Raw genomic sequence first — 12,889 nt, forward strand, 5'->3', positions numbered from 1 at the left:
TCACCACAGACTGTGCCAGCCTGACTGTGTGGACTAATGGGGCTAATCTGGTGTCTGGAAAAGGTGTATGAGAGGTGAAAATCAAGCCTGTTGCAGAAGGCTTTGTGCTCATCTTTGCTTAGATGCTTTGACGTGCAGGCATTTTCAAAGGTGGGGAGTGCCTGAAAAATAGTGTTTCAACTCAGGGCAGGGCAAAGCACTGGTGGTGTGGTGTGGGACTGAGATCATTACACTTGTGTTGGCTACGCCTTCTCTTTGTGCTACTGCTGCTTGTCAATTCTGTGCAGGGAACTTACCGTGCTGTTGGTGTTTTTATCTGGTTATACATGAGAAACTTCTTTTCTAGGCTGAGGTTTTACTGCCCAAGAAGCAAATATTACTTGGTTATGGGACTATGACTGTGCTTCTGTGGCAACATCACTCCTGATTTTGTGCTGCCAAAAATAAACTTTATCATGCATCCATCGCTAATGCATAAAGATTGTCTCCAGTTGAGTGTCTTCTGCACCATGTCCAAACAGGCTTCAGTCTTCTGCTCTGTTCCCTGAGCTGTCTTCGTATGGGCAGGGTGGGCTGGTCGCCCTTATTACTCCTTGCCTGGTCACAGTGTTGCTGTCCAGGGCATTTTGCCAGAGGCTGTGTCATTCCCAGATAGCACAGCTGACTCAGCCTCTTGGTATGATGGAGCATCGTGCTCTGACCTAGGTGATTTCTGCACACCTTTGCTAATCTCCACGCAGCACTTCTGGTTGAAGCAGGCCTATCTCCCAGCAAGTGTTAGCTCTGCTTTGGGACCTAAAAAGCCTTGCAGTGGAAGTGGGCGAAAAGCAGCTCTGCTATGTCCTCCGAACTGCCAACATGCAGCTCTGCAGCATCTCTTCTTTCCCTAGCTTTGTCTCAAGGTGAGGGTTTTTTCCCTCCTTGCTGTAATACATAGGCAGTACAGTTGAAGGATGAAAAGCTGCTCTTCCTTTGCTGACAGACTGCTTTTGGTTATAGAAGCCTCCCAAACTGGTGTCCTGATCCTGTGCTGCCTTCCTTGTGCTAAGTTTATGGCGGGTGCTTGCGCAAATGTCATGTGTGTGGCATCCACTCCTCTTGGCCTTCACAGCAGGGCTGCAGAGAAGTGACCATCCTTGACCCAAATGTGTCTGTCCTTCAGAGGTGTTTTAGGGCATTACTAGTTTCCTCCTGCCACTCTGGTGTTTATTGCTCCATGTCCTGCCAGCAAATGGCAAGCGGTACCTTGTGTGAAAACATGACCTTGAATCCTAGAACGACTTGAGCTTATTTTGGTACTAAAAACTAGGGAATAGCAGCTGATCCATGACATACTGTGGAATAGCTAATCCCTTCTGCGGATGGCAGGGGCCAGAGCAATTGGTGCCAGCACTAAGCAACTAGGGAGCATTGAACTGGCTGCAGCAGCTCTGTGGGATCCCTCCTGGCTTGTTACTGAAGAGCAGCCGAGGCAGAAGCCCTGTGCGGGGATGCTGGGTGCCTTTGATGAGAAGGCACTTTACCCTGGGGCTGATGTAGGCGTGTTGGCTGCTGGCCAGTTCTTCTGCCAGATGCTTGGGTCTTATTGCTTCTGGACAGCTGCTACTTCCCTCTGCTGTGGCTGGCCTGCACATCTATCAGTGTTAGAAGAGCTTATGATAAGCCACAGCGAGGCAGAATTAACCAGAACAATTCCAAAGAAAGCAGACGGGGATAATCCAGTCTGTAATCGTGACTTTCTCCCTTGTTGCAGCTCAGTGTACATGCAAGTTGGCTGTCGGGCTCTTTTCACTTCAGTTGCAGACAGTTGTGTCTGCTCCCAGTGCCCAGATTTTGCACTGCTGTGTTTAGAGGTTGGAAGCAAGGTCTTTGAAGGCCTCTGGCAAATACCTTTTATACATAATAGCAGCTTTCTTAGCAGTACCTCAGTAGGCTTCAGAAATGCAGTCTGGTGAGCAAACAGCCACATCTCTCCTGCCCTTCATGGCCACTTGAGTGATGCTTATCTGTCTGTTGTCAGCAGAATCCCTCTGCTTCAGGAGAGTTGTATCAGTGCTATTTACTTTCTTGCAGCCACTGGTGCTGGTCTGGAAGGAAAAACAAAGCTGTCCTTTGACTGGCAATTACTTTGTTGTTCACCATGTTGAGTCTTGGATAAGTCTTGCTGCAGCTGGGACAGTCCAAAAAGTTGTAGAATCTGTGCTGAGTGAGTGTACCAGATTAATCTGGATTTATCCCGAGTTCAGCTTTCTGACTGGTTTCAGCATCCTTTGATTCAGCACCATTAGGCAAATAGGACAAGATTTGCCACCTAGTAGTGGAGTCTGCTGTCAGCTGAGATGAATGGACATCAGTTCATGGCAGATGGGCCAAAGATGTGTAAAACTACCCTCCCCCACCCACCCCCCACCCCCCAATTAACCTCTTCCTCCATATTTGCTATAGCCACGTGTTTATTGCTGCCTTCTGGTTCTCAGATCATTACTTCATTGCTCCTGATGTTATGAAAGAAAATGTTTTGTTCACGAAAGCCTTACGAGGAACATGGGAACAGCAGGTGCCTGTGTGTACCTGCTGCAGTATCCTGCCTCTGACACCCAACTCTTGAAGCCATAGAGGAAAGAATGAAGAAACTGTGTGGTGAACAGTTTGTCAGATTCTTTTCTGCTACAGTGAATTTTGGCATCACTGACACCTTACAGCTGAGAGCTTCTTATGGAAGTATGAATTATATTTAAGTCATTGAATATCCTCCCTCTCTGTTTACCAAAAGTAAACAGCAGTTTCCAGCTTTCCTTTGCTGTCACATGGTTTAGAGTGCTCTCCTACAAACTCTTAATCTCATTAATGCTGTAGTATCTCTGGTTAAGCCCCAAATGATCTATTTTTACTCAAAGTATTTGCTATTTGAAAACTCAGGCATCTTGTGGAGCTCTGACAAAGTCTGCATGTTCTTTGTTTATAGAGGCTTTGCTCACAGAGCTGACTTTCCAGGGGCACAAGGCTGGAATGATTTGCTAGCATTTTTTTTCCCCATGCTAACAGTAAATCTGAGAGCTGCCAAGTGTTGCAAGTCATTTGGCCAGTCCAGGAGTATGTGGTGACAGTGAAGACATCGGCCTGTGCAGTCAAAACCAAACTGCAGGGTGCAGGTGCTTAGAGATGGATCAATCTGTGCATAGAGAAGTGAAATGTCTTAAGGGGTTTGGAGCAGGTACTGGAACCAGCATGTATCGTGCAGGGAAGCGGTACTGTTGGGAGAAGCATCATACACTGAAGGGACTTTTTTCTCCTCTAATGAAAAGTAGTTTGGGTCAGTTTTTTTAGATATACATCCTCAGATTCCTTTTAACAAGTGCCCCTAGGCTCTTTCTGGCAGATGGAGCTGAACTTTATTTAGACAGTGTGTGTGGTAACCTACTTTATAAAAACAATACGCCTTTCCTATAGTCTTCGGACTGGCTGAACTGCATGGAGGCTACATTTGATGATGGCACAGATCCTATTCCATGACTTTTTTTTCTTCTGCAAATATCCATTGAGATGTATCCATTAATTAAAATTCAGGAAAGGCACCGGCTGTGGTTCTGTGGAGCATTCACGTATAGCTGCTGCCAGCGAAAATTGTGTTGGACTAGCAGGCTGCGGGACGTATTAGTGCTGGAGACACGTGTGGCCTGGGAGGTGGGCAGATGCACAGCCCGAGCCATGAGCAGTGATCTGGTCTCCCCAGAGACCTTTTATACCTCCAGGCAGAGCTGAGGTAGCAAAAGTAGAGCAGTGCAGAAATGGTAACAAGCAGCATAGCTGTCCGGGGGTGGTGTTGGGTGGAACAAGCAGTATTTTGAGGTGGCCAGATGGATGCTTTTTCTGGGTTCAGTAATTACATAACTATGGGATGTGTCCTGGGACTCTGCAGGGGCGGTTTTTAATTATTCAGATCAAGTCTTCCCAGATCCTCTTAAGTGGAGGGGAAAAAAATTGAGAATTCTTGTTGTGATTATTTTTAAATTGCTTTGGAAATGCATGTCACAGAAGGCATGTGGCGTGCTTAAACAGGGGAAAAAACACCCTTATAGCTCACTAAATACAGAAATGAGGAGCAGCCTAATCGCGTTAAATGCCTGTATTAAATGTGTGACTTCCCAGCTGCAGCTGGGGAACAGTGTTTCACATCCTCAGAAGAACTAATGGCAGGACCTTTATCTTGCAGATCATCAAAAGATGTGCTACTCTGCACTCGTGCTGGCAATGATGTTCTCCATGGGGGAGCCCCTGCCATATCATCACTATGGTAAGAGCAGCTTACACTTACAGCTTGGTAGGACAGCAGAGCTGATGGTGGGACATCTGGCACGTGCTGGCAGACACAGGGAAGGGACCTTTCCTGGGGGCCAAGGTGCAGGCATTTGGTGGAAAGCCCAGCACAAGCAGGCCAAGAGTAGGGTCTGCTCTTTATCAGTAGAGCCTGGCGGCTGTAACACTGTGCTGAGATGCCAGATTTCCAGAGATAGCAGCACAAACCTGGCTTAGAGCAGTGGAGGACTGATGCCATGCTGCAGAAGAGGTGGATTTGCCTGTCACTGTGACTAAGCGGCATTTTGTTTTACCTCTGCCCTGCATGAAAGCATGTACCTCTTACCTGCCTTGGAGATGTTCTGCCTGCTTGATGAGGCTGAGAGCCCAGACCGCTCTATGAATGCCCACTAAAGCTGTCAGCTGCACAATGTGGCCTCTTCCTGGTCTCCCTTCTAACAGGATGGTGCAGCCCTAAGTATTCCAAGCTCTTAGGGAAAGCAGAGATGATTAAGGGTATTGCTGTCAATAAGGAAGTGCAAACGTTGTGCCATATCTGCCTGTTTAATCCTCTGTCCTTTCATTCCAACCTTCAGCCAGAAAGTCCTGCCTGCCTGCTTCTTCCCCAAGCCATGTTGTGTTCCCTGTATTTGGGAAACTCTGGGCTCATTTTTCCTAGAAAAGCAGTAGATATTTTTATAAGCATCTCCTCAGCAGCTTCACCTTAACACCCTAGTAAACACATACAGGATTCAAGCTGGCGCAGTAGAGACAGTGCAACGAGCCTCCACACCTCCTGCTTTTCTCTCCTTGTGTAACCCTGGCAATTATTTCCTGCAGGTGGACTTATTTGCATGAGCTCCTGAGCTTTCCTAATAGCTAAATTGAAAAATGGGTTATTACTAATGATCTGGATGATTACTTTTTTTTAAATAGATGCATTAAACCAGTGGTCAAGAATACAAATATCTTCCTACCTGAAGCCTTCATTCATCACTGTTGCAGCAGTGATGCTGCAATGACAGCTAGAGCAGGATTTGGTGTTTTATTTACTCCAAAAAATTGCCAATGGGGAACCAACTTTCAGCATTCTCCTGCACTGTGGATAGTTCTCTGAACCGCTTGTCTCTCGCACAAAAACACTCAGTTGTCTGTCTAGTCCACTTGCAGGGTTGTTAAATTCCCCGGGGGCTGACACTGGCACCCAACTAATGGTTTTTAAGCATAAAAGTACAGAGAAGTGGCTTGCATGGTCCCTTGTTGCTTGGTTTATTTTCACTGTTCTGTAAATGCCCCTCTTTTTCCTTGCACAGAACATCTCAACTCTCAGTTTGTGCAGTTCTTGCTGGATGTGATTGAGGATGGGCTGCCCTCGGACACCACCGACCAACTGCCTGACTTATTTGTCAATGTCCTTCTGGCCTTCAATCTCCACATTCCAGGTTGGTTTGGTGCTGCTCTGCCTTGGCAGGGTTTCAGTGGTCTGGAGTGAGGGTGTGAAGAATGGGGAGGGAGAATATCACTGGGTCTTCATGGTGCTATGATAACCTCTCCAGCTCCTCTAGCCTCTGGCAACACACTGTGTTTAAATATTGTGCAAAACCTTAGAGGAAAAAACGGTCTGAGAGCCCACGTCCAACCAACTGAACCTCTGGGGCACAGCAGCTCTGTGAAACCCAGCAGATTTTTCTCTGTACTTTCACACTGCCTGGATCAAAGCAGTTGCTGGGCTGTATGTGCAAAACATGAGTGGGGTTAACTCGTAGGCACAGCTGATTTGGGAGAGAAAATGCTTCAGCAGGCATTTCTTGGTACCAGTCCAGAAAGAAAGTCCTCTGCCTTCTGTAGGTCTTGACAAACCTTCTGCTTACCCTTCTGTACCTCTTGAATTTCATTCAATGCATATGTGTTGGGGCCAGGCTCTTCAACGTTGGCCTAAGCAGCACTCTCTCCTGATTGCCCTCGTTCTCTGTCCTCCCTCCCCTGCTGAGCTCCATGAGAACAGACAACACATCTGGTCCCTAGAGAAGGGCATTTGCCCTCTCACTGCCTGTGAGTTTTGAAGCCTGTTGTTAGAAGATGGTAGTGTATTTCCAGGTCCTGCTAAGAGAGGCCACTCCTTAACCCAAAATCTCCTGTTGCTCCAATTCTTTAGTTAATTACTTCCTCTCGTTCTGCTTCATGGCTTTATCCTTGGCTTCGTGGAGTGAGGGGAGGATAAAGCAGCAAGGACGTGTCCAGTAATTTACCTGTTATTTTGGGTTGCGCTTCATTAAAATTTATGTGAAAGTTTCTAATTTCATGTGAAAGTTGATTGCACAGAGACTGATTAAGTGTATCTCTGCTGCTTTCATTCATTACCTCTTCTCACACTTACCCATATACTTCCTGGCTGCAGTAATTAGGCAATAATGCATGACAGGCACTGTGTTTCTGGGGGATTATTGCCCACCTGGGGTGTAGCTGAGAGCAGTGACTTGTTCTCTATGCTAAGATCATGTTAAATGATGTTCAGGTTGCTTATTAGTGGATTGAATTTTTTATTCCTCTATCTGCAAGATTCATCTATCGTACAGTTCAGTGGTGCAGCATTAGTTCAAAAACTCTCCTAAAAATGTATTACATTGATGCTCTTCAATGTAAAGGATCCTAAAGCACTTCACAGCCAGTGAAATATTACAGGGTTGCCAACCCTGTGCCACAGACATAGCCATGCTGTGCTGTTTGGATGCTTCTGAGCGTGCACACTCACACACATGCATAAGGTCTGCTAGGGTGAACGTATTTTAGTTACGACAAATCACCCCCAAAGCAGGCTAGGGGACATTTCCTAGAAGAAGTCTTCAGCCCGGTGCCGAGTGCTGGGAAGAGCTTTTCCCTTCTGGTCGTCCCTTATAACATCTTGCAAGGCAATAAATTCCAGCAGGGCACTGCTGGTATGAAGTAAGAAGATACCAGAGAGTGAAGACCTTGGCTTTAGGGGGTTGTGAGCAGAGGTAATGTTTGACAACATAAAGCCTTTGCAAGGTATTTCACAGTATTTGGCTGGCTGGACTGGAGCCCATGTGAATCAGGTGTGCATAGAAAGCACAAAGTCTCAAGTGTTTCATGCATTGTTTCCAGATTTATTTCACCTTCCCTCTCCCTGCCCACCTACTGTGGGGCTGAAACTGTTCGTAGCCTGATAGACTGTGGTACCCCAAAGCTCCCCAGAGCACTGATGTGAAATAGGACCCCTCTGCTAGGTTTTTTTCATTACCATGGTCTTCAGGAAACAAAGGGATATGCTGAACAGGTTTCTTCCTTAGTTCCAGAACACAGTGTGATCATGACTACAATAAGCAAGCACTCGAATGTCAAGACTTTCACAGAAAAGCTGCTGCTGCTGCTGAACAGGGGAGGTGAGTGTTTGCGGCACTATTACATGCCTAGCAGGGGGTGCAGCTAATGGTGACTCAGGGAAACAAGCCCGGTGCTCGTTAAGGGGTAGAATGTGTTGCGGATGCAGGTAGCTGAGGAGCTGTCGGCTCAGGCAGGATGTGCTGCTTCCTGGTGAATTTGTGAGGGTGACAAGCAGCATTGCTGAGGATGGAGCTGCACAAAGAATAAAGTGATGCTAATGGCATCTAGGAAGAGAGGAGAAGGCTGCTGTTTCCATGTACTTCTGGGTCAGATCAGCCCCATCTTGCAGCATGGCCAGCTGCAATGTAGGCGAGCTCTTGTTTGGGAAGAAAGCTGGTCCTGGGCCATTTCTGTCTTTGGACAGACAGGACTCCATCAGCGCTGGCACACAAACCTCAGCCCGTGCTGGCAATCATCTGCCCCGGGGGACAGATCCAGAGGGAGGTCTTGCCTTCCGAAAAGCTGCTTAGAGTGGAACTTCCCATTTCAGAATTGCCGGCAGAGGGTTAGCTTTGTGTCTGCTCCAGGCATAGAGTGAAATCCACTGTACGTGTAGAGCTTTTGCAAAGCAGATTGCTAGAAAGCTGGAAATCTCCGCAGGAAGAGCAGTGCCAGGTATTTCTGCCTGTGCTGCGTGCCACTATTGTGCTTTCTAATACCTTCTGGAGCACAGGGGCTTTGCTGCCTGAGATTCATTTTGTTGATTTGCTGGTAAATAACTCATCCTGTGATGCTTGCAGCTCATCTTACTCCGGCTTTAGTTCTCTTTGGGGTTGGAAATCATTGTCTCCACACTGTATCAGCCTTATGGCAGCCGGCTTCTCAGTGCTCTTGTCTGGCCTCCTCCCAAAGCCTTTGTTTAGCCCTTTCCCAGCCAGATTCCCTGCAGGGATCACCTTACTGTGAGGGGCTGGCAGAAGAAAGAGGGGGGCCACAACCTAATGAAGATGCTTCTCTTTTGCCTGCCTTCCTGACAACTGCTGGGGGGGGGGGGGGGGCGGGGGGGGGGGGGGCTGCAGTGTCCCAGAGCCCCTCATGGGGTCTGCAGGGACGTGTTTTGGAAGACAACAGGATGTCGTGGCTCATTTAAACTTGGAAGTGTTTCTTTTCTTGCTTCTGGGATAGTACTAGCCTGGTCTCTGTGGTTAAAGCTCATTTCTGGTACAGGCTCTGATGGGCTTTTCAGAGGGGTCATTGGACCAGACTTAATAAACCAGGGAGAAAATGAGTGGTAGCTGTTGAGCAAAAAGGGGAGGCACTGAGAGGTGTTGTGCTAATCAGGTCTCACCTGGGATGGTAGGTGAAACATAAACAATGGTTAATGCTAATGACTTTGGTCTCAGCTTGGTACCCTACAGAGCCACCATCCTGATTACGCAGTGTTGTGCAAGGCAGTAAGGTCTGCCAGCACAAAAGCTAGCCACGGGCAGGGAGCAGCTGGCCAAGGCCAGGGGCAGCCTCCTCTCCAAAGCCTGTAGGGTCTAATGAAAGGATGTGCACTGAAGGTGAAGGAGGGGGGCAATGGGGAGCGTATGGCTTAGCACAGTCTCTCTGCCTCCCTTAGATGATCCAGTTTCTATCTTCAAGCATCAGCCTCAGCCACCGCACTCAGTGCTGAAGTTTCTGCAGGACATCTTTGCCAGCAAGGATACAGCCAGCATCTTCTACCACACAGACATGATGGTCCTCATAGACATCCTGGTGCGGCAGATTGCTGATCTCTCCCCCGGAGATAAGGTGCTTACAGTAACCCATAGGCACTGGGGAAGGGAGCACAGTCCCAAAGCTACAGTGTTTCTCCTGTCCCTCCATGGGGCCTGCTGGTGCAGGCAAGAGTGGAGTCCTGGGGTGGGCATGACATTTCTGGGTGCTCAAATCAACCTTGGGGGCTGAGGAGGAAGAGGGAATTTATCCTGCCCAGCACACAGCAGTAGAAAGGTGTGTTTGAAGAAAGATCTGCCAGGCTTTTGGTGGTCTGCACCCTTCTGTCCAGGGACCTTTGGGAACAGAGAGTCTCTGTGAGTAGTAGAAGTGGGAGGGATGTCTCTGTTCTGGTATTGCAAGAGGCAGGGGATGTGCACGTGTTTGAGAGTGGGTGAAGAGCAGCACTGGGCTGCTGTGGGAAAAGCAGAGTTTTCCATAGCTACTAATGAGCCTTAAGGAAAACAGGTGCCTCTGGAGTCACTGTCTGGCTGCTGCTGGTGCAGCAGCAGCTGTTCCTGTGCTCATGCTGTAATGGAGGCTGGCATGCTTGTTTATCTCACTTTAAATCTTTCATTGTGCTCTGTGTTTTGTCTCCGCTCCCACTTGGCAGCTGAGGATGGAGTATTTATCTCTGATGCACGCCATCATCCGCTCCACGCCCTATCTGCAGCACCAGCACCGCCTCTCTGACCTGCAGGGCATCTTGCAGCGCATCCTGGGGGAGGAAGAGGAGAGCCAGCAGTGCCAGATGGACAAACTGATCATCTTGGAGATTTATAAGGAGTTCCCAGAAATCTCTCCCGGTACCAGCTAACCGCCCCTCAGCTTGGACTGGAGTTTGAACCACTTGGATTGACGATGTCTCTTGTTGACACTTTCTCCCCATTCCCTTCCAGTACAGCTCATACCTTATATCCCTCCGTGCGAGGCCTAAGGTTGGGACAGCGTTCACCGGCCCTTTAGAAACGCTAGCGGCAGAAAGGGCATGGGGTGCCCCCAGGGCCTGGTGCTCCGGGGAAGTCAGAGCGGGGTGGGTGCTGGCGAGTGGTTTGCCTGCAAGACTCGGGCAGGAGGTATTTAGGCGACTGGTGTTAGCGAGAAGGGCAGAGAGCTTGCGAGGGACTTAGCAGCTGGAGGTGTGGGGGGGTGTTCAGCTGCGCTGGTGTCCCGAGGTCGTGAAGAGAAAGGCCTTTGCCTTAGAGTATCACTTCTTTTCCATGTGCATCTCTCCCTGCAGTGACCAAGTGGAGTCTGCTGGTGCTTGGAAGAAGCTTTCGTAACATCTGTTTTGTTTTCTGCTGCTAGTGCCAATGTGCTGCAGCCCTGCCAAGGGGAGGTAGCTCGCTCGCTGTCTAACGCCTCGTCTAGTGAGCCTTTCACTCCCTCCTGGCCCTCAGCTTTGCCTCTGGGTAGCAGCCCACCTAGGGTCATAGAAGTCTTACCCCAGCAGCTGCTTTTTTCAATCTGCTTTCTATAGTGACGTTTAAATCTGAATTTCTTGCACACTGTGGCAGCCTAGAAGTAACGACCGTGTGGGTGGCACAGCCCTTAGGAAGCCTTTGGCCCAGACACAGCCCAAAGATGTGTCCTGCCAAGTGAAAGCTGCCGCTTGCCACCTCTCTCGCAGCGTTGCCCCGGTGCCCCGAGCAGAGGGGCTACACGTGGGCTGGTGCACTCTGTTCGTGAAGCGTGTGGATTTCTTGCCTTGAGCTTCATAGTAGCTCTGCCTCGCTGTCCTCCCTTTCCACGTGGCAGCACTCAGAGGCAGCGTGAGCCTGGTGTCCAGTAGCTGTTTGTGACTATGCACGAGTGTGGGGAACCCTTATTTATATATTTCCTCTAGGTTTCTAGCAACCAGGATTAACCTGTTTCCCTGTTACAGATAGTCACACACACTAATGTTGGTCTCTTAGATATTTGTGTGCTCAGTCTGGTCACTCCCTGTCCCCAGCTCTTCCTTTGCAGTATCCAGTGTAGGAGCTATTGGAAAGTGGAACTGGTAATACTGGACACTGTATTTTTTTTTATTGGTTTGGGTTTTTTTTGGTTTTTTTTTTTTTTTTTTAGCTTGAGGCGATGACACAAGCTCTGCTCTGCAGGCCTGGACTCTGGGCACTGGGGCAGTGATGCTTGGGAATGGAGGGGGTTGGCCTGGCAGCCAAGGGAGGCAAGGACCTCCTGAAGTCAGCCTGGGAATGCCCAAGCTTAATAACCACCCTTGTAGAGTAACCTATTTTTCCCCTGTAAAAATGTATGAATGTCAAAAGGGATCCTGTATTTTCTTAAACACTAAGTGTAACATGCAGAGGAATAAAAATGTCTTAAACTGGACTTCTGTGAACGTAGCCCTGCCTGCCCCCTCCTGTCATGGGGGGACTGAAGCAGTGGGGGTGGGGGCCACTCGGGTGTCAGCTGCCCGCTAAGGCAAAGCAGTGGGTGCTGATCTTCAAACGGGAGCAATGCAGTCATTCTCCCACACTCGGCTTCTTGTGTTGCATTTTCCTACGCCATGGCTGGCAGACAAGGAGTGGTGACAAGGAGTGGAGTAGCCGCCCTTGGTAGGGGCACAGCCATCACCCCCGTGGGCCTGCCCAGCATCGTTGCTCTAGATTAAGGGTTTGGCAGAGCTGGACTCAGCAATTTGCTTCCCACAAGGCATGCACAGCCTCAGCTGGCTCCCAGCAGAGCTGCCGAGGCAGCAAGCCTGCGCGGCGAGGGTTTAACGGTCTGTATCGAGTGCTAATGAATCACGCTTTGGCTGCGGATGTCTGTCTCTTCCTAAACCTCAGTCCTGCTCGTGCTGCTTTGGGGGGTGCCTTGGATGGCAGGGGGTGCACGTGGTAGGAGGGCAGCGGGCGCTTGGTAAAGCACCGAGTCGGCAGCAGGGAAGCTGATCTCTGCTCCTGGCTGCGTGCTGGGGGAGCCAGCTGGACAGTGGGCTACAGCCTTGGCCAAGAGTAGGGGTGTAAATGCCAGGTGCAGGCTGTGCCCCCCCCAAAACACGGGGGCTGCATCAAGCACAGCTGCCAGCCAAAATGGGGCCGGGGCTGTGTCCCAGCTTCTGCCTCTTTGGCCATTGTCTCCCAGGCGGCCAGGCTTGTGGCCTTGCAGTTTGTCAAGCTGCACACCTGGGGAGGACAAATCATGATACGTGAGGGCTGCCAGCACCTAGCACTCACGGACGCCCACCCCGCAGTGGCTCTCCTGTGCCCCCTTGCTCTGTGCAGTGTATGGTTGCACATCCCCCAGAGATAACCACAGCTTGCCTCTGGATGCTGCTTGGGCTTGTTGTCAGCTTGTGCCCTGCTGCAGTGGTGGGATGTTCCTCTGGCACTTGCCCTCAGTGGCGCAGCCCAGGCTTTGCTGCGCCAGGCTGGGGCAAGCCCAGAGCCCGGCAGAAGCCCAGAAGCAGGCAGGACCTGTGGCTTGGCTAGCCTGGAGCACAGCCTTTGGTGACAGTGCCCTGCCTGCCGTGGGGGGCTAGAGG

The 12,889-nt window shown here is 49.7% G+C and overlaps 1 protein-coding gene across 3 annotated transcripts in view; it reads left to right on the forward strand.

Moving 5' to 3' along the window:
• Window positions 1-11,733, forward strand: part of NCKIPSD (NCK interacting protein with SH3 domain) — a 53,982-nt gene extending 42,249 nt beyond the window's left edge. For all 3 annotated transcript variants that reach the window (XM_049826580.1, XM_049826581.1, XM_049826583.1), the window contains exons 9-13: window positions 4,214-4,294; window positions 5,610-5,738; window positions 7,605-7,697; window positions 9,263-9,435; window positions 10,013-11,733. In XM_049826580.1, coding sequence (XP_049682537.1) covers window positions 4,214-4,294; window positions 5,610-5,738; window positions 7,605-7,697; window positions 9,263-9,435; window positions 10,013-10,216 — 680 coding nt within the window. In that variant the 3' untranslated portion in view covers window positions 10,217-11,733. The remainder of the gene's footprint in view (window positions 1-4,213; window positions 4,295-5,609; window positions 5,739-7,604; window positions 7,698-9,262; window positions 9,436-10,012) is intronic.
• Window positions 11,734-12,889: the final 1,156 nt, after the last annotated feature.

The sequence above is a fragment of the Accipiter gentilis genome, chromosome 23 (assembly GCF_929443795.1).
Source record: "Accipiter gentilis chromosome 23, bAccGen1.1, whole genome shotgun sequence".
Taxonomy (NCBI): Eukaryota; Metazoa; Chordata; class Aves; order Accipitriformes; family Accipitridae; genus Astur; species Astur gentilis.